At 54.3% G+C, this 22,416-nt stretch overlaps 1 protein-coding gene across 2 annotated transcripts; it reads right to left on the bottom strand.

Annotated features, from left to right (window-relative positions):
• Nucleotides 1-1,456: 1,456 nt before the first annotated feature.
• Nucleotides 1,457-21,776, bottom strand: LOC132814204 (astrocytic phosphoprotein PEA-15). Of its 2 annotated transcripts, none has more exons than XM_060823419.1 (4): nt 21,603-21,776; nt 4,791-4,983; nt 3,502-3,657; nt 1,457-2,819 (listed from the first exon to the last, which is right to left on the bottom strand). In XM_060823419.1, exons 2-4 carry the CDS (start codon nt 4,975-4,977, stop codon nt 2,755-2,757), a joined length of 408 nt encoding a protein of 135 aa, XP_060679402.1. In that variant the 5' UTR covers nt 4,978-4,983; nt 21,603-21,776; the 3' UTR covers nt 1,457-2,754. The 2 variants fall into 2 exon arrangements, with proteins under 2 accessions (XP_060679402.1, XP_060679401.1); XM_060823418.1 differs by having other exon boundaries at nt 21,608-21,775.
• Between the last annotated feature and the right edge of the window lie 640 nt (nt 21,777-22,416).

Consider the following 22,416-nt stretch of genomic DNA (forward strand, 5'->3'; position numbering starts at 1 on the left):
GGACTCCTTGAAGTCTCACAGTGTTTAGGCTCGGGGTGAGGACGTCTCTCCTCATTTCAACAATATCGTCAGACCGTGACCCCGCGCTGTGGGCTTCACCATACTCAGGAATATCCTCTGTGAGTTTAACCTGTCGCGTTCCGTTAGCCCGCAGCTGAGATTCCCTCCTCCAGCCAAATCTTCTAAACGCCAGTGTATGTACCACAGTGCGGGAGGAGGGCATTCGGGTTCCCCACCCACACACACACACCCCGACTTTACCCTGGCAACCCTGCATTTCCCATGGCCAATCCACCCTAACCTGCACATCCCTGAGCACTATGGGTAATTTAGCATGGCCAATCCACCCTAACCTACACATCCCTGAACACTATGGGTAATTTAGCATGGCCAATCCACCCTAACCTACACATCCCTGGGCACTATGGGTAATTTAGCATGGCCAATCCACCCTAACCTGCACATCCCTGAACACTATGGGTAATTTAGCATGGCCAATCCACCCTAACCTGCACATCCCTGAACACTATGGGTAATTTAGCATGGCCAATCCACCCTAACCTGCACATCCCTGAGCACTATGGGTAATTTAGCATGGCCAATCCACCCTAACCTGCACATCCCTGAACACTATGGGTAATTTAGCATGGCCAATCCACCCTAACCTGCACATCCCTGAACACTATGGGTAATTTAGCATGGCCAATCCACCCTAACCTGCACATCCCTGGGCACTGTGGGTAATTTAGCATGGCCAATCCACCCTAACCTGCACATCCCTGGGCACTGTGGGTAATTGAGCATGGCCAATCCACCCTAACCTGCACATCCCTGAACACTGTGGGTAATTTAGCATGGCCAATCCACCCTAACCTGCACATCCCTGAGCACTATGGGTAATTTAGCATGGCCAATCCACCCTAACCGACACAACCCTGAGCACTATGGGTAATTTAGCATGGCCAATCCACCCTAACCTACACATCCCTGAGCACTATGGGTAATTTAGCATGGCCAATCCACCCTAACCTACACATCCCTGAGCACTATGGGTAATTTAGCATGGCCAATCCACCCTAACCTACACATCCCTGAGCACTATGGGGTAATTTAGCATGGCCAATCCACCCTAACCTACACATCCCTGGGCACTATGGGTAATTTAGCATAGCCAATCCACCCTAACCTACACATCCCTGAGCACTATGGGTAATTTAGCATGGCCAATCCACCCTAACCTGCACATCCCTGAGCACTATGGGTAATTTAGCATGGCCAATCCACCCTAACCTGCACATCTTTGGACTGTAGCAGGAAACTCCGTCACCCAGGGGTGGGATTGAACATGGGTCCCTCGCACCGTGAGGCAGTGGCGCTACCCAATGAGCCATCCTGCCCAATGCAGGCCGCCAGCAGAGGAGAGAGACTGAAACGGCGCAGTGAGATCACGCTGAGACCGAGTTTGATTTGTTTTTTTTTCCTTTTCAAACGCACCACACAGGTTTATTTAATGTCACACCTCGGTTAGTAAAACAGTGACAGGGATCGTCGGTGGGTAAAGCTGCACTGCCCCTTCCCTTTCTCCTCTCTGCCTCGCTCCCCTTGCCTCCCCCACCCTCCCGCGAGCCCTCCACCCAAACCTCCTACTCCAAACCGGGGCAGAGGGGACAGGGTGGGGGAAATCTCCATCCCGAGGTGGAGGGTGGGGGGGAATGGTTCTTGGTGAGACCCCCCCGCTCGTGTCGGGACAGCGGTTCAGGGAGGGTGGGTGGGTGGGGGGGGGGGGCGCGCCTGGGACGGCGGCCATGTTTGCTGACTGGAGGTTAGTGTGCATTGCATAGAACTGCCCGGCTCGAGGGGCGACCTTGGGGAGGGGAGGGTGTGTTGGGGGGCGGGGTGGGGGGGTGAGGGGGGGTCGGCGGCGGTGTGTGGGAGACAAGGAGGCAGCAAAGGCAAGTTTTGTAAACGGGACTCACTAGCCAGACTCGGGGGCACACCAGAAACAATACGAGGGTCTGGAGGTGGGAGGGGAGGACGTAGCAGGGGGTTACGGGGGAGTGCGGAGGGGAGGGGGGAAATCACTGTCACATCTCATTCTCTCTCTCCCTCTCTCACTTTCTCCCATTCTCTCACTCTCTCTCTCACTTTCTCATTCTCTCTCACTTTCTCTCTCTCTTTCACTTTCTCTCTCTCACTTTCTCCCATTTTCCCTTTCTCTCACTTTCCCTCATTCTTTCTCTCACATATTTTCTCTCTCTCTCACTTTCTCTCTCTCTCTCTCTCCCTCTCATTCACTCTTCCCCTCTCTCATTCTATCTCTCTCGCATTCTCTCTCCCTCTCTCTCTAACACACACACACACACACACACACACTCACACTCACACACTCACACACACACACACACACACACACAGACACACACACACACACACAGACACACACACACACAGACACAGACACACACACACACACACACACAGACACACACACACACACAGACACAGACACAGACACACACACACACACACACACACACAGACACACACAGTCTAACTGCGTCTCCCTGACAGGAATGGATCACGAATGTAGGTTAATGCTGTGTTTTTTTGAACAAAGGTTATTTTTATACAGCTAGCTCCTTTGCTCTCGGCCTCCCTATCTCTCCTTCTCCCTCTCTCTCTCTCTCTCTTTTTCTGCCTATTTCTCCTCTCTTTCTCTCTTCCTCAATCAATCCCCTTCCTTCCTTCAGGGGTTCAGACTTTCTTCGGGGGGAGCTGAAGTTTGATGATTTCATCTTCTGATGGTTGGCGGATCACATCTGGGGAGAGAGAGGGGGGTGGGGGAGAGAGGGAGGGGGAGAGAGGCGGGGTGTGGGGGAGAGAGAGGGGGGGTGGGGGAGAGAGAGGGGGGGGAGAGGGAGAGAGGGAGAGAGGGAGAAGCACAGAGCAGAGAGGGTCAGCTTTCACCTTCCTGCTTCCCAAACCACTCTCCCCCTCATCACTCTCCCTCTCTCCCTCCAAACCCCTCCCTCTCCAAACCCCTCTCCCTCTCCCTCCAAACCCCTCCCCCTCTCCCTCTCCCTCTCCAAACACCTCTCCCTCACTCTCTCCAAACCCCTCTCCCTCTCCCTCCAAACCCCTCCCCCTCTCCCTCTCCCTCTCCAAACCCCTCTCCCTCACTCCCTCCAAACCCATCATCCTCACTCTCTCCAAACCCCTCTCCCTTTCCCTCCAAACCCCTCTCCTTCCAAACCCCACCCCCCTCCCTCTCTCCCTCCAAACCCCTCCCCCTCTCCCTCTCCCTCTCTCCCTCCAAACCCCTCTCCCTCACTCTCTCCAAACCCCTCTCCCTCTCTCCCTCCAAACCCCTCTCCCCTCTCACCCAAAACACCCCTCCCCCCAAACTCCACATCCACCCCAACCAACTTGAGGCCCCCTGCCCCAGCCCCCACCCCCAGCCCCTGCCCCACCAGTCTGAGGGCCCTCTGCCCCCTCCCTCACCTTTGTACTTGATGGCACTGGGGATGCGGGTGAATTTGGATTCGCTCTCCTGTTCCTCGCTGACCTTAAGTACCTTTGTCCTGTACTCCAACACCATGGTCAGCAGGTCAGGTCTCCGTGAGAGCTCAAACACGTGCTCAATGTACGACAGGTTATCTACAGCAGGAAGGGCCACAATTAGACTGCACGCACGCTCTCTCACCTCCCATCCACTCCCCTCACCTCACCTCACATTCTCAGGCCCTGACTCCCATTCCCAAATTCTGGTGCCTACTCTCAAGCTCTGACTCCTGTTCCCCTTTCCATGGGGCCTAATCCCAGGCCCTGACCCCTGTTCCCGAGCCCTAGGACCTACTCTCAGGCCCTGACTCCCGTTCCCGGGCCTTGGGGCCTACTCGCAGGTCTTGACTCCTGTTCCCGATCTATGGAGCCTACTCTCAGGCCCTGATTCCCGTTCCCAGGCCCTGGGGCCTAATCTCAGGCCCTGACTCCCGTTCCCGAGCTATGGGGCCTGCTCTCAGGCCCTGACTCCCGTTCCCAGGCCCTGGGGCCTGCTCTCAGGCCCTGACTCCCGTTCCCGAGCCCTGGGGCCTACTCTCAGGCCCTGACTCCCGTTCCCGAGCTATGGGGCCTGCTCTCAGGCCCTGACACCCATTCCCGAGCCCTGGGGCCTACCCTCAGGCCCTGACTCCCGTTCCCGAGCCCTGGGGCCTACTCTCAGGCCCTGACTCCCGTTCCCAGGCCCTGGGGCCTACCCTCAGGCCCTGACTCCCGTTCCCGAGCCCTGGGGCCTACTCTCAGGCCCTGACTCCCGTTCCCGAGCTATGGGGCCTGCTCTCAGGCCCTGACTCCCGTTCCCGGGCCCTGGGGCCTACTCTCAGGCCCTGACTCCCGTTCCCGGGCCCTGGGGCCTGCTCTCAGGCCCTGACTCCCATTCCCGGGCCCTGGGGCCTACTCTCAGGCCCTGACTCCCATTCCCGGGCCCTGGGGCCTACTCTCAGGCCCTGACTCCCATTCCCGAGCTATGGGGCCTGCTCTCAGGCCCTGACTCCCGTTCCCGGGCCCTGGGGCCTGCTCTCAGGCCCTGACACCCATTCCCGAGCCCTGGGGCCTACCCTCAGGCCCTGACTCCCGTTCCCAGGCCCTGGGGCCTGCTCTCAGGCCCTGACTCCCGTTCCCGGGCCCTGGGGCCTACTCTCAGGCCCTGACTCCCGTTCCCGGGCCCTGGGGCCTACTCTCAGGCCCTGACTCCCGTTCCCGGGCCCTGGGGCCTGCTCTCAGCCTCCCACCTTTGGACAGCTTGTCGTGTTTTTCCAAGAAGTTGAACCACTCTTTGCATCCGGTCAGCTCCTGGCTTCTGTTGCTTGGAATGTCCTCTTTGCAGGCCAGTTTGAGTTGGTTCAGGTCCTCTGCTGTGATGTTGGACGAGAGGTCATCGAGCAAGGCAGCAAATTGGACCAACTCTGTGTCTGCCATGATCCTCTGAGGGGAACATAGAGAGAGAGAGAGAGAGAGAGAGAGTTGGCAACATAGAAAATCAGCCCTTTCGAGACTGCTCACCCCAGTGTGGTCATCCAACACAGTCCCCTGCTCCTACACCCTCGCTTCGGGCCTAAAGACAATCTCTAACTTCTTCTGGGTTTGATTGGGACAGATTTCCACAGGCCCCTCACCCTCTGGGTCAAGAGATTGTTCTACACCCCAGTCCCAAATGATCGACCGCGTGTCCTTAGACTGAGAGCATCCCTCCCCACCCCACCTCCCGTTTCTCAACAGACAGGAGTCAGGTTTGAGGTAGGGAGCGAGCGAGAGAAATAACTGAAAAGAATCAGGGACTGAGAGAGGGAGAGGAGCGGGATGGAGGGACTGAGAGAGGGAGAGGAGAGGGATGGAGGGACTGAGAGGGAGAGGAGAGGGATGGAGGGACTGAGAGAGGGAGAGGAGAGAGATGGAGGGACTGAGAGGGAGAGGAGAGGGATGGAGGGACAGAGAGAGGGAGAGGAGAGAGATGGAGGGACTGAGAGAGGGAGAGGAGAGGAAGAGGAGAGGGATGGAGGGACAGAGAGAGGGAGAGGAGAGAGATGGAGGGACTGAGAGAGGGAGAGGAGAGGAAGAGGAGAGGGATGGAGGGACTGAGAGAGAGAGAGGAGCGGGATGGAGGGACTGAGAGAGGGAGAGGAGAGAGATGGAGGGACTGAGGGAGAGGAGAGAGATGGAGGGACAGAGAGGGAAAGGAGAGGGATGGAGGGACTGAGAGAGAGAGAGGAGAGGGATGGAGGGACTGAGGGAGAGGAGAGAGATGGAGGGACAGAGAGGGAGAGGAGAGAGATGGAGGGACTGAGGGAGAGGAGAGAGGTGGAGGGACAGAGAGGGAAAGGAGAGGGATGGAGGGACTGAGAGAGGGAGAGGAGAGGGATGGAGGGACTGAGGGAGAGGAGAGAGATGGAGGGACAGAGAGGGAGAGGAGAGAGATGGAGGGACTGAGGGAGAGGAGAGAGGTGGAGGGACTGAGGGAGAGGAGAGGGATGGAAGGACTGAGAGAGGGAGAGGAGAGAGATGGAGGGAGTGAGAGAGGGAGAGGAGAGAGATGGAGGGACTGAGAGAGGGAGAGGAGAGAGATGGAGGGACTGAGAGGGGAGAGGAGAGAGATGGAGAGACAGAGGGGGAGAGGAGAGGGATGAAGAGACCGAGAGGCAGAGGAGAGGGATGGAGGGATTGAGAGAGGGAGAGGAGAGAGATGGAGGGACTGAGAGAGGGAGAGGAGAGAGATGGAGGGACTGAGAGGGGAGAGGAGGGGGATGAAGAGACCGAGAGGCAGAGGAGAGGGATGGAGGGATTGAGAGAGGGAGAGGAGAGGGATGGAGGGAGTGAGGGAGGGAGAGGAGAGGGATGGAGGGAGTGAGGGAGGGAGAGGAGAGGGATGGAGGGAAAAGACTGAAAGAAACAGAAAGAGGGAGAGTCTGAGAAACAGAGAATGAGGCAGGAATAGAAGAGATGGGAAGAGAGAGAAAATGGAGTTTGAGAGGGAGGGAAAAGATGGTGAGGGCTCAGGAGAGATGGAGGGACTGAGAGAGGGAGAGAAGAGAGACAGAGAGAGAGTGGGAGAGCAAAGAGATTGAGAAAGGGGAGGAGTTAAAACACAGACAGAGATGAAGACAGAGAGTGAGAATAGAAAGATAGAGAGAGAAAAGGAAAGAGAGTTAGAGAGGGAGAGAGAGCGAGAGACAGAATTAGAGACAGAGACAGATAGAAAAATGGAAAGAGAGAGAGAGAGATGGACAGAAAGAAAGATTCCCGATGAAGGGCTTTTGCCCGAAACGTTGATTCTCCTGTTCCTCGGATGCTGCCTGACCTGCTGCGCTTTTCCAGCATCACTCTAATCTAAACTCTGGTCTCCAGCATCTGCAGTCATTACTTTCGCCTGAAAAGAAAGACAGAAAGAGATAGAGAGAGAGATGGAGGGAGAGAGAGAGAGAGAGAGACAGAGAGAGAGGACAGAAAGCGAGATGAGGGGAGAGAGAGAGAGAGAGAGAAATAGAGAGAGAGAGTGACTGTAAGAGACAGAGACGGGGAGAGACTGAGAGTAGGGCAGCCAGAGAGAGAGAGAGAGAGAGACAGAGGAAAAATGGAGACAGAGAGAGAAAGATGAGGAGAGTCCCGATGGGCAGAGAGCGAGAGGAATGGAGAGGCAATCAGACAGCGAGAGAGGAGACAGGCAGACAGATGGAGAGAGGCAGTACAGGGAGGGTGGATACCTAGGGTACACTACCCTCTGCCCTACACGCTCTTGTCTCTGCTGCAGCTCACAGCAGCCTGGTCAGACCCTCTACACAGCTCTGGCTTGTTGACAGACAGTGACCAGACCAGACGGAGGGAGGGAGCTCACAAATCCACTCCCTCTCCTCCCACCAGCCCCCAGCAAGCCTCACTCCCCATCTCCCGCTGCTCAAAACCGGCCTCTTCCATACACTGTCTCCCTGGAAACCAGGCATTCCAGAGGCTCCAGCGAGTGGTTACCAGGGAGACAGCTCCGAGATCCCAGAGAGTGAGGGATGCGAGCGAGAGAGAGAGAGAGAGAGACTGTGTGGACATCTCGGGCTGGAATGGAGAGTGACTCAGTCAGGAGTCACACTGTCACTCCAGCTCAGAGCAGGAACCATCACAAACCCTCCGCACACTCACACACACGCTCACACTCAAGCACACACTCTCACACACACACATACACACACACACACACTCGCACACACACACACTCGCACTCGCACTCACACTCACACACACACACACACACATTCACACACACTCACACACACATTCACACACACTCGCGCACACACACACACACACTCACACTCGCACACACACACACACACTCCCACCCGCACTCGCACTCACACACACACACTCACACACCCTCACACTCAGACACACACACACTCTCACACACACACACACTCGCGCACACACACACACACTCGCACTTGCACTCACACACTCACACACACACACACTCGGACACACACACACACTCACACACCCTCACACACCCTCACACTCAGACACACACACACTCACACAAACACACTCACACTCTCACACACAGACACTCCATCTCTCACACACATACACACTCACACACCCTCACACACGCACTCACAAACACACACACACACTCACTCACTCACACAAACATACTCACACATGGACACTCCATCACACACTCACTCACACACACAAACACACTCACACACAGACACTCCATCACACACTCACTCACACACACAAACACACACACACACTCACTCACACATGGACACGACTCGCCTGAGGTGGACAAAGTTAAACATCCCACACCAGGTCATAGCCCAGCAGGTTTATTTGGAAGCACTAGTTTTCGGAATGCTGCACCTTCATCCAACAACCACCTGATAAAGGGACATCGCTCCGAGAGCGAGTGCTTCCACATAAACCTGCTGGGCTATAACCTGGTGTGGGATGTTTAACTTCACTCACATCCACATAGACTCTCTCACACACACACGTGTTCATGTGCACACTCATATACACGCACACATACACTAGCACACTCGCAAACACACACACTCAAATCACACACTCACACACACACACACACACACACACACACACACACACACACACAGCCCCCGACTGTACTCACTGTATACCCATGACTGTGTCGCCAAATCCCAGACTAATGCCATTTACAAGTTCGCTGATGACCCCACCACAGTCGGTCGAATCTCAGATGGCGAGGAAGCAGACTACAGATGGGGAGGTGGAAGACCTGGACAAATGGTGGACTGAGACCAACCCAGCTCTCAATGCCAGCAACACCCAAGGGACTCATTACTGACATTGAGCGGGATGTTACTCATCCCCCCCTACACATGAACAGCACAGAGGGTGGAGCGAGTGGAGAGTGTCCAACTCCTGGGAGTGGTCATTCACAACAAGCTTTCTTGGACTCTTCATGTGGACCCACTGGTTACAAAGGCCCAACAACGTCTCTTCTCCCTCAGGCAGCTGGGGAATTCGGCATGACGGCGAATACCCTCGCCAACTTTTATAGGTGCGCCATCGAGAGTGTCCTGTCTGGATGTATCCCTACCTGGTACGGTAACTGTACCATTCAGGATCAGAGACAGTGACAGAGAGTGGTGGGCTCGGCTCAGACACTCACAAAGGCCACTCTCCCAGCTGTAGAATCCATCTACCAGGCCCCACTGTCAGGGAAAGGCCGCCAGCACTCTCAAAGATCCATCCCCCACCTCAGCAATAACATTGACAACCTCTACCTTCAGGGAGAAAGGGACAGAAGCCTGAACACACACACACACCCCAACCACACCCACACACACACACACACACACACACCCCACACACACACTCACACACACACACCCCACACACACACACACACACCCCCCACACACACACACACCCACACACACACACACACACACACACACCCCACACACACCACACACACACACACCCCACACACACACCCCACACACACACACTCACACACTCACACCCCACACACACACACACCCCACACACACACACACACACACCCCACACACACACACACCCCACACACACCCCACACACACACACACACACCCCACACACACACACACCCCACACACACACACACACACCCCACACACACACACACACCCCACACACACACCCCACACACACACACCCCACACACACACACAGACACGTACACACACACACACACAGACACGCGCACACACACACCCCACACACACACACACACACCCACACCCCACACACACACACACACACCCCACACACACACACACCCCCACACACACCCCCCCCCCCACACACACACACCCACACACACACCCCACACACACACACAGACACGTACGCGCACACACAGACACGCACACACACACACCCCACACACACACACACACCCCACACACACACACACACCCCACACACACACACACACACACCACACACACACCCCACACACACACACACACCCCACACACACCCCACACAGACACGCACACACACTCAGACTGACACACACAGACACACACACACTCAGACACGCACACACACACATACACGCACACACAGACACGCACACACTCAGACTGACACACACAGACGCACACACAGACAAGCACGCACACAGACACACGCATACACACTCAGACTGACACACAGACACGCGCGCACACACACGCACACACACTCAGACTGACACACACACACACACACGCACACAGACACGCATACACACTCCTGTCCTGGGAGTGTTTGATGGAGACGGTGTAGAGGGAGCTTTACTCTGTATCTAAGCCCGTGCTGTCCCTGTCCTGGGAGTGTTTGATGGGGGACAGTGTAGAGGAAGCTTTACTCTGTATCTTACCCCGTGCTGTCCTTGTACTGGGAGTGTTTGATGGGGGACAGTGTAGAGGGAGCTTTACTCTGTATCTATCCCTGTGCTGTCCCTGTCCTGGGAGTGTTTGATGGGGGACAATGTAGAGGGAGCTTTACTCTGTATCTAACCCCGTGCTGTCCCTGTCCTGGGAGTGTTTGATGGGGACAGTGTAGAGGGAGCTTTACTCTGTATCTAACCCCGTGCTGTCCCTGTCCTGGGAGTGTTTGATGTGGGACAGTGTAGAGGGAGCTTTACTCTGTATCTAACCCCGTGCTGCCCCTGTCCTGGGAGTGTTTGATGGGGACAGTGTAGAGGGAGCTTTACTCTGTATCTAACCCCGTGTTGTCCCTGTCCTGGGAGTGTTTGATGGGGGACAGTGTAGAGGGAGCTTTACTCTGTATCTAACCCCATGCTGCCCCTGTCCTGGGAGTGTTTGATGGGGGACAGTGTAGAGGGAGCTTTACTCTGTATCTAACCCCGTGCTGCCCCTGTCCTGGGAGTGTTTGATGGGGGACAGTGTAGAGGGAGCTTTACTCTGTATCTAACCCCGTGCTGTCCCAGTCCTGGGAGTGTTTGATGGGGGACAGTGTAGAGGGAGCTTTACTCTGTATCTAACCCCGTGCTGTCCCTGTCCTGGGAGTGTTGGATGAGGGACAATGTAGAGGGAGCTTTACTCTGTATCTTACCCCATGCTGTCCTTGTACTGGGAGTGTTTGATGGGGACGGTGTAGAGGGAGCTTTACTCTGTATCTAACCCCGTGCTGTCCCTGTCCTGGGAGTGTTTGATGGGGGACTGTGTAGAGTGAGCTTTACTCTGTATGTAACACCGTGCTGTCCCTGTCCTGGGAGTGTTTGATGGGGGACAGTGTAGAGGGAGCTTTACTCTGTATCTAACCCCGTGCTCTCCTGTCCTGGGAGTGTTTGATGGGGGGACAGTGTAGAGGGAGCTTTACTCTGTATCTAACCCCGTGGTGTTCCTGTCCTGGGAGGGTTTGATGGGGGGACAGTGTAGAGGTAGCTTTACTCTGTATCTAACCCCGTGGTGTTCCTGTCCTGGGAGTGTTTGATGGGGGACAGTGTAGAGGGCGCTTTACACTGTATCTAACCCCGTGCTGTCATTGTACTGGCACAGGAGTTGGGAGGCCATGTCCCATATCGTGTCTGTGTCACTGACTCTCTCTCTCTCTCTCTGTTGTGAAACTTGAAAGGGTTCAGAAAAGATTTACAAGGATGTTGCCAGGGTGGGAGGGTCTGAGCTACAGGGAGAGGCTGAACAGGCTGGGGCTGTTTTCCCTGGACTGAAGGGCAACTTTTTCACGCAGAGGGTGGAGTATGTCATAGAGATGTACAGCACGGAAACAGACCCTTTGGTCCAACCCGTCCATGCCAACCAGATATCCCAACCCAATCTAGTCCCACCTGCCAGCACCCGGCCCATATCCCCCCAAACCCTTCCTATTCATATCCCCATCCAGATGCCTCTTAAATGCTGTAATTGTACCAGCCTCCACCACTTCCTCTGGCAGCTCATTCCATACACGTACCACCCTCTGGGGGAAAAAGTTACCCTTTAGGTCTCTTTTATATCTTTCCCCTCTCACCCTAAACCTATGCCCCTCTAGTTCTGGACTCCCCCACCCCAGGGAAAAGACTTTGTCTATTTACCCTATCCATGTCCCTCAAGATTTTATAAACCTCTATAAGGTCACCCCTCAGCCTCCGACGCTCCAGGGAAAACAGCCCCAGCCTGTTCAGCCTCTCCCTGTAGCTCAGACCCTCCAACCCTGGCAACATCCTTGTAAATCTTTTCTGAACCCTTTCAAGTTTCACAACATCTTTCCGATAGGAAGTAGACCAGAATTGCACCCAATATTCCAACAGTGGCCTAACCAATGTCCTGTACAGCCACAACATGACCTCCCAACTCCTGTACTCAATACTCTGACCAATAAAGGAAAGCATACCAAACGCCGCCTTCACTATCCTATCTACCTGCGACTCCACTTTCAAGGAGCTATGAACCTGCACTCCAAGGTCTCTTTGTTCAGAAACACTCCCTAGGACCTTACCATTAAGTGGATAAGTCCTGCTAAGATTTGCTTTCCCAAAGTGCAGCACCTCACATTTATCTGAATTAAACTCCATCTGCCACTTCTCAGCCCATTGGCCCATCCGGTCCGGGTCCTGTTGTAATCTGAGGTAACCCTCTTCGCTGTCCACTACACCTCCAATTTTGGTGTCATCTGCAAACTTACTAACTGTACCTCTTATGCTCACATCCAAATCATTTATGTAAATGTATGGAATGAGCTGCCAGAGGAAGTGGTGGAGGCTGGTACAATTACAACATTCCAAAGGCATCTCGATGGGTATATGAATAGGAAGGGTTTACAGGGACTTGGGCCAGGTGCTGGCAATGGGACTAGATTTGTTTCGGCTATCTGGTTGGCATGGAGGAGTTGGACCAAAGGATTTGTTGCTGTGCTATACACCTCTGTGACTCGATGTAACCCACCCTGAACCCCTCGATTAGATTCCAGTCTGTAACTCACTCCCAGGGTATGTGTTATTCTGTATATAACCCACCCTGAACCCCTCGATTAGATTCCAGTCTGTAACTCACTCCCAGGGTATGTGTTATTCTGTATATAACCCACCCTGAACCCCTCGATTAGATTCCAGTCTGTAACTCACTCCCGGGTATCTGTTATTCTGTATATAACCCACCCTGAACCCCTTGATTAGATTCCAGTCTGTAACTCACTGCCCGGGGTATCTGTTATTCTCTATATAACCCACCCTAAACCCGTCAACTAGATTCCAGTCTGTAAGTCACTCTTGGGTGTCAGTTATTCTGCATATAACCCACCCTGAATATCTTGATTAAATTCCAGTCTGTAACTCACTCCCAGGTATCTGTTATTCTGTACATAATTCACCCCGAACGCCTCGATTAGATTCCAGTCTGTAACTCACTCCTGGGGTATCTGTTATTCTGTATATAACCCACCCTGAACCCCTCGATTAGATTCCAGTCTGTAACTCACTCCCGGGGTATCTGTTATTCTGTATATAACCCACACTGAACCCCCCGATTAGATTCCAGTCTGTAACTCACTCTCTGGGTATCTGTTATTCTGTATATAACCCACCCTGAACCCCTCGATGAGATTCCAGTCTGTAACTCCCTCCCGGGGTATCTGTTATTCTGTATATAACCCACCCTGAACCCCTCGATGAGATTCCAGTCTGTAACTCACTCCCGGGTATCTGTTATTCTGTATATCACCAACTCTGAACCCCTCGATGAGATTCCAGTCTGGAACTCACTCCCGGGTATCTGTTATTCTGTATATAACCCACCCTGAACCCCTCGATGAGATTCCAGTCTGGAACTCACTCCCGGGTATCTGTTATTCTGTATATAACCCACCCTGAACCCCTCGATGAGATTCCAGTCTGTAACTCACTCCCGGGTATCTGTTATTCTGTATATCACCAACTCTGAACCCCTCGATGAGATTCCAGTCTGGAACTCACTCCCGGGTATCTGTTATTCTGTATATAACCCACCCTGAACCCCTCGATGAGATTCCAGTCTGGAACTCACTCCCGGGTATCTGTTATTCTGTATATAAACCACCCTGAACCCCTCGATGAGATTCCAGTCTGGAACTCACTCCCGGGTATCTGTTATTCTGTATATAACCCACCCTGAACCCCTCGATGAGATTCCAGTCTGGAACTCACTCCCGGGTATCTGTTATTCTGTATATAAACCACCCTGAACCCCTCGATGAGATTCCAGTCTGGAACTCCTTCCCGGGTATCTGTTATTCTGTATATAACCCACCCTGAACCCCTCGATGAGATTCCAGTCTGGAACTCCCTCCCGGGGTATCTGAGACAGTGTTTATTTCATCTCCTTCCTGTTCCCTGGGTAGATTGCTGCCTGTGTGCCTGTGATTGTTTCGGAGTGGTGGTGTTCCTTTGGTGAATGATTGTCTGGCTGTGTGAAGGGAGGGGTTTGTCCCGTGTTCCTTTGTCTGCTGCTGTGTGGAGAATGGGGGAGGATGTGGGAATTTGGAAGTTGCTCACGTCTGGTGTTTGTTGCAGAGATGTGGAATGCACATTGCCGCTCTCAGCATGAATCACTGCATTGATTTGATTACAGTTCACTGAATCACCACATCCAGACTTAACCACCCAGTTACTGAACCAAACAACCCATCTCTCTCTCTCTCTCTCTCAGTGTTACTGTCTCTCTCTCTCTCTCTCTCTCTGTTTTTTTGTATCTCACACTCTCCGTCTCTCTGTATTTTCATCCCTCTCTCTCTGTATTTGTCTCTCTCTCTCTCTGTTTTTTTTTGTATCTTACACTCTCCGTCTCTCTGTATTTTCATCCCCCTCTCTCTGTATTTGTCTCTCTCTCTCTCTCTCTCTAATTCTCTCCCTTTCTTTCCACGCTTGTCTCAGCCCCTCTCTGTCGTTCTCCCTCTCTGTCTTTCTCTCTCTTTCTGTATCTCTCTCTCTCTCTGTTTCTCCCCCCGTCTCCCTCCCCCTCTCTTAGTCTCTTCCTCCTCGCCTTCACACTCTCTCCCCCCTCCTCCTTGTCCCCCCATCACCCTCGCCTCCCCCCCAACTCACTCTCTCTCCCCTTCCCCTCTCTCCTCCTGCCCCCCCTTCCATCATCCCCCACTCTCTCTCTCTCTCTCTCCCTCCCCACTCTCCCTTAGCCCCAACACCGCCAACCCCCTCACAACCCCAACCTACCCACTCTCTCTCTCTCTCTCTCGCCCCCCTCCCCCTCCCCGTCTGCGTTTTCCCGTTCGGATGTGGATGTGTTCTCCTTCCTCCCTGTGTCCGCTGAGTTGGAAGCAGGCCAGCACAGGAAATCCTGTGGTTTGTTTTGGGAGGACTGGAACATTCTAGAAGCTTGAGGCTGGTGCCATATGCAGCGCAGCCCCTGCCCCGCGTTCCACACGATACAGAGAGCTGCTCGAAACCTTCCAGAATGTTCCAGACTTTACCAGGTCACTCCCTAACCCCAAGCCCCTTCCCCCCACCCCTCCCCAAACCCTGCTCTTGGGAAGACAACAGTATTCCCACCACGGTCCCCAGCGCTGGCTAGCAACAATACTCTGCATTCCTGTAGCACCTTGCAATGTCAGGACACTCCCCAAGGGCCTTTGGCAGAGCGTTTCCACAATCAATTCAGGGGCTGCCTCTTAGAAACAGTCTCTTAAAGGATGTGAGAGGGGTGGGGAGAGAGAGAAAGGAGGGAGAGTGAGTGAAGGAGACACAGAGAGAGAGAGAGAGGGGAGAAGAAGGGAGATGAGAGAGAAAGGTGAGAGCGTGAGAAAGAGGAGATAGAGTGAGAAAGAAGGGAAGAGAGAGAGAGGGAAGGAGGTTACAGAGATAGGGAGGGGGTGTAGGGGCTGGAGGGGGTTACAGAGATAGGGAGGGGGTGTAGGGGCTGGAGGGGGTTACAGAGATAGGGAGGGGGTGTAGGGGCTGGAGGGGGTTACAGAGATAGGGAGGGGGTGTAGGGGCTGGAGGAGGTTACAGAGATAGGGAGGGGGTGTAGGGGCTGGAGGGGGTTACAGAGATAGGGAGGGAGTGTAGGGGCTGGAGGGGGTTACAGAGATAGGGAGGGGGTGTAGGGGCTGGAGGGGGTTACAGAGATAGGGGGTGTAGGGGCTGGAGGGGTTACAGAGATAGGGAGGGGGTGTAGGGGCTGGAGGGGGTTACAGAGATAGGGAGTGTAGGGGCTGGAGGGGGTTACAGAGATAGGGAGGGAGTGTAGGGGCTGGAGGGGGTTACAGAGATAGGGAGGGGATGTAGGGGCTGGAGGGGGTTACAGAGATAGGGGGTGTAGGGGCTGGAGGGGTTACAGAGATAGGGAGGGGGTGTAGGGGCTGAAGGGGGTTACAGAGATAGGGAGGGGGGTGTAGGGGCTGGAGTAGGGTCGGGTGGGGATGAGGAAATCCTTGGAAGGTTTGAAAAGCAGCGTGCTAATTTGAACACTGGGGCCTGTGATGGTGGCTGAGGGAAGGGCAGTGGAGTCGATAGGCATTGGTGAACGTGCCTTGTTATTTGTGAACTTTCAGCCCCTTCCCATCCAATGGGAGCAGACAGAGACCGTGGTCCTGTCCTCCCTTCCTCGAGGCCGTGCCTGAGTGAGTGACCTCGTACCCGCTCATTCCAACCCCCCACCCAATCCCCTTACTAGGAGATTCTCTCAACCTCGGCACAACCCTTCTCACTGGACCGGCTTCACTTGTGGTTTGCGGGATAGCAGGGAGTCACTGGGCTGAAGGGCCTGCATGACTCTGACCGCATCCCACACAGAGAGTGTATGTGTCTGTGTGAGAGTGTGAGTGTGTGTTCGTCCTCTCTCCTCAGAGGAGCTTAGGCTGTCAGATGTCAGGCCTCCACCTCCCTCGCCCCTCCTGCTCTGAGGGAGTGAAGTTTGATTCTTCTGCTCTGAGGCTTTTGGGCCCAGTGACTCTCCGAAGGGCATCCCACCCAAATCACCCTGCATTTCCAATGGCTAACCCACCTCGCCTACACATCCCTGAGCACTATGGGTAATTTAGCATGGCCACTCCACCCTAACCTACACATCCCTGGGCACTATGGGTAATTTAGCATGGCCAATCCACCCTAACCTACACATCCCTGGGCACTATGGGTAATTTAGCATGGCCAATCCACCCTAACCTACACATCCCTGGGCACTATGGGTAATTTAGCATGGCCAATCCACCCTAACCTGCACATCCCTGAACACTATGGGTAATTTAGCATGGCCAATCCACCCTAACCTGCACATCCCTGAACACTATGGGGTAATTTAGCATGGCCAATCCACCCTAACCTGCACATCCCTGGGCACTATGGGTAATTTAGCATGGCCAATGCACCCTTACCTGCACATCCCTGAGCACTATGGGGTAATTTAGCATGGCCAATCCACCCTTACCTGCACATCCCTGAGCACTATGGGTAATTTAGCAGGGCCAATCCACCCTAACCTACACATCCCTGGGCACTATGGGTAATTTAGCATGGCCAATCCACCCTTACCTACACATCCTTGAGCACTATGGGTAACTTAGCATGGCCAATCCACCCTAACCTACACATCCCTGAGCACTATGGGTAATTTAGCATGGCCAATCCACCCTAACCTACACATCCCTGAGCACTATGGGTAATTTAGCATGGCCAATCCACCCTAACCTGCACATCCCTGAGCACTATGGGTAATTTAGCATGGCCAATCCACCCTAACCTGCACATCCCTGAGCACTATGGGGTAATTTAGCATGGCCAATCCACCCTCACCTACACATCCCTGAGCACTATGGGTAATTTAGCATGGCCAATCCACCCTAACCTGCACATCTCTGAGCACTATGGGTAATTTATCATGGCCAATCCACCCTTACCTGCACATCCCTGAGCACTATGGGTAATTTAGCATGGCCAATCCACCCTAACCTACACATCTTTGGACTGTGGGAGGAAACCAGAGCACCCGGAGGAAACCCCTACAGACACGGGGAGAATGTGCAAACTCCGCACATATTCGCCCTGAGGCTGGGATTGAACCCGGGTCCCTGGTGCCGTGAGGCAGCGATGCTAACCGCTGAGCCAGCAAGTCTGTAGGGATCAGGAAGGTACAGAGATCTGGAGAGCTGCTCCTGACCTTGAGGGACAGGATGGGAGTGGGGGCTGTGCACTCACTCCCCCAGCTCCTTGTTCCTGCACCCACTCTGGACAAGACCTGGGCTACTAGAGGCTAACTCTGACGTGACTGAGTGAGAGAGTGAGAAAGGGAGGTACAGAGAGAGAGAGAGGGAGGGGGAGCGGGGAATAGGGGTGGGGGGAGAGAGAGAGCGATATAGAGCAAAATAGGAACAGAGAGAATAAAATAAGAGTCAAGGTTGGAGTGATGCCGGAACAGGCGGTCAGGCAGCATCCGAGATGCAGCAGAATCGACGTTTCGGGCAAAAGCCTTTCATCAGGTATCTGCAGGGGTTTTGCCCGAAACATCGACTCTCCTGCTCCTCAGAAGCTGCCTGACTGGCTGTGCTTTTCCAGCGCCCCCACTCTCGTGTTGACTCTGATCTCCAGCGTCTGCAGTCATCACTTTCGCCCAGAGGAAAATAGGAACAGAGAGAGAGCAAATTAGGAATAGAGAGAGAGAAAATAGGAACAGACGGCGAGAGAGGCAGAGAGAAAAATAGGAACTGTGTGTGAGAGAGAGAGAGAGAGACAGAGATAGAGAGAGAAATGTAGGGATATCAGAAGAAAGACAGAAAAAGGGACAGAGAGAGAGAGAGAGAGAGAGACAGAGAGAGAAATGTAGGGATATCAGAAGAAAGACCCAAAAGGGGGCAGAGAGAGAGAGTTGGAAGGTTGATACAGTGGGAGGAAATGAGAAATGGGGGTGAGAGAGAGAGAGACAGAGTGGGGCAGAGGGAGATGGGCAGCGAGAGGGAGCGACTGAGACCCCGTTGGGGGTGGGTTTTGGGGGGGGGCGCGGTATTTTACGAATCAGCAGTAACTGAATAAACAGGGTTTTAGGGCAGGCTGGGGGAGTGTGTGTGGGGGGGGGAGGGGGGTGGGGGGGGAGCAGGGCAGTGTCAGTCACGTGCAGCTTGTCCGTCACAATCCCTGCTCACAATCCTCCCAGTGACACACAGACGCAAACACCACCCCCCCCCCCCCCCCACCCCCCCCATCACCGTCCCCACAGTCCGGCCCTGTCACTGACTGGTCCCTCTCTCTGACCAGCTCTCACACACTCACCCAGTCACATCACAGCATCCACATCACCCGAGCATGGCACATCACCGCGTCGGTTAGAGAGGGAGGGCCGAGGTGGGGGGGAACCGTGAGGGGAGGGGGGGGGGGAGAAGGGGGAGTAGACCGGGGAGTGGGGGAAGACAGTGAGAGGAGATGGCAGTGAGGGGAGAGAGAGAGAGAGAAGGGGGGACAGCGATGGGAGGGGATGGGGGGGAGAGAAGGGGGGAGTAGACCGGGGAGGGGGGAAGACAGTGAGAGGAGATGGCAGTGAGGGGAGAGAGAGAGAGAGAAGGGGGGACAGCGATGGGAGGGGATGGGGGGGAGAGAAGGGGGGAGTAGACCGGGGAGGGGGGAAGACAGTGAGAGGAGATGGCAGTGAGGGGAGAGAGAGAGAGAAGGGGGGACAGAGAGGGGAGGGGATGGGGGGGGCAGCAGGGAGGAGAGGGAGAGGGGCAGCGTGGGGAGAGAGGGGGAGGGGAAAGAGAGAGCAATGGGGGGAGAGGTAGGGAAGAGGGAGGGAAGGGGGTAGGGAGTTGAGTGAGGGGGCAGGGGAAACGAGGGGAGAGTGGGAGGGGAGGGGAGGGGGGCAGGCAGTAGAGAGAGGGAGGGAAAGAGGGGGCAGCGAGGGGAGAAAGGGGGCAGCGAGGGGAGAGGGCTGGGAGGGGAGGGGGAGGTCAGGGAGGGTCGAGAGAGGGGGGTTAGGGAGGGGAAAGGGGGGGAGAGAGAGAAAGAGAGGGGAGCAGCAAGGGGTTGGGAGAGAAATGGAGAGAGAGGGGCAATAGAGACAGAAAGTGGGGGGGGGAGAAGGAGTGATGAGCAGTGAGGGGGGAGACAGAGACAAACTTAGAGAAAGACAGAGTCAGACTGAGAGAAGAAGAGAGACAGAGTGAGGTTGCGAAAGTGACAGAGACAGAGAGAGAAAGACAGTGAGATACACACAGAGAGAGAGAGAGAGAGAGAGAGAGAGACAGTGACAGTACCAGAGACAGAATGTGGGACTGAGAGTCTCTGTGTTCCCTGTCTCAGTTTTGTGTGCAATATCAGGATTGTGACTGGATTCTCTTCCTCCTTAAAGCTGCCTTCCCACCTCCCTCGCTTTCTTACCCCCGCCACCTCCTCTCCCTCTGATTCCCCTCCCCCTTTCCCTGTCCCGGACATCCCCAGGAACTGACAGAAAGGACACTGGGTCCTGTCGTCAATAACGGATACAGGCAGCTCCCTGTTCCACAACACAGAGACACTCCTGTAACTCCAAACACTCACACACACACACACACACACACACACACAGACACAGACACAGACACACACTCACACACACTCACACACACACTCACACACTCACACACAGACACACACACACTCACACACTCACACACAGACACACACACACAGACACACACAGACACTCACACACAGACACACACACACTCACACACACTCACACACAGACACACACACACACACAGACACTCACACACACACACACAGACACTCACTCACTCACACACAGACACGCACACACACAGACGCACGCACACACAGACGCACACACACAGACACACACACAGACACACACAGACACACACACACACAGACACACACACAGACACACACACACACACAGACACAGACACACACACACACAGACACACACACACAGACACACAGACACAGACACAGACACACACACACACCCTCTACACAGACACACCCCCTCACTGCACAAACATCTCCATACAGACAGAGGGTCAAGGAGAGAGAGAGAGAGAGAGAGATGATGATGATGCAAGTGACACAGAGACACTGAGAGAAAGATACAGACAGAGACATAGACAGTGAGTGTGAGGAACAGCGAGAGAGGGAGAGAGAGAGTGTGTGTGTGAGCGAGAAACATAGGGACTCAGAATCAGGGAGAGAGACACAGACAGTGATATGGAGAGTCTGAAGGACAGAGAGAGAGAGAGAGAGACAAGGACAGAATGAGAGAGGCAGAGAGAGACCTAGTCGGAATGATAGAGAGACATGGAGAGAAGGAACGAAACAGAGGGCGAGAGACAGAGAGATAGACACCGAGGGAGAGAGATGGAGAGAGAGAAACCGAGGGAGACAGAGAGCGAAAGTGAGACAGAGACCAAGAAAAGGAAACTGAGAGTAAATGAGCGAGATATATATAGAGAGGGAGAGAGAGAAAGAGATGAACAGAGAATGATAGAAAGTGACAGAGGGAAAACAAGTGAGAGAGATGAGAGTCAAGCAGAGAGATATGGAGCGAGAGGGAGGGAGTGAGATGGTGAATGAGAGAAGGGGAGAGATGGCTGTGTACCTTACCCAGATGTGGCGATAAGTGTGAGTCACAGGCAGTCGCTGTGATTTAGATCGCTGCTCTCTCTCTCTCTCTCTCTCTCTCTCTCTCTCTCTCTGTGTCCGGCTGAGGGAGCTGAATGTGCTCGGTTTCCTCTCAGTCGCCTTCACCCCAGAGGCTGAGGGAGGAGGCTGGAGGCTGGAGGAGGAGAGAGGGGCTGGCCAAAACCATCAGGCCCTGCCTGTCTCTGATTGACTGGGAACTGACAGGAGTAGGGTTAAATATCTGTACACTGACGTCAGGCTTAGAGAGACAGGGAGAGAGGGAGAGACAGGGAGAGAGACAGGGGGAGAGAGAAACAGGCGAAACAGAGAGAGAGAGAGAGTCAGGGGGACAGGGAGAGAGAGAGAGAGAGAGACAGGGAGAGAGACAGGGGGAGAGAGAAACAGGAGAAACAGAGAGAGAGAGAGACAGGGGGACAGGGAGAGAGAGAAAGAGAGAGACAGGGAGAGAGAGAGAGAGACAAGAGAGAGAGAGAGAGAGAGAGAGAGAGACAGACAGGGAGAGAGAAACGGGAGAAACAGAGAGAGACAGAGGGAGGGAAAGACAGGAGAGACAGAGAGAGAGAGAGACTGACAGAGAGAGACAGAGTGTTAGAGAGCGCGGGTGGGGGGGGGGGGGGGGGGGAGAGGGAGAGAGGGGGGAAGGAGAGAGAGAGAGAGAAAGAGAGAGACCCGGGTAAGAGAGAGAGAGAGAGGCAGAGGGAGATGGAGAGTTAGAGGCGAAAAGAGAGAGACCCAGATATACAGAGAGACATCGAGGGGCGAGTGACTGA

Source organism: Hemiscyllium ocellatum, unplaced genomic scaffold, assembly GCF_020745735.1.
Source record: "Hemiscyllium ocellatum isolate sHemOce1 unplaced genomic scaffold, sHemOce1.pat.X.cur. scaffold_736_pat_ctg1, whole genome shotgun sequence".
Lineage (NCBI taxonomy): Eukaryota > Metazoa > Chordata > Chondrichthyes > Orectolobiformes > Hemiscylliidae > Hemiscyllium > Hemiscyllium ocellatum.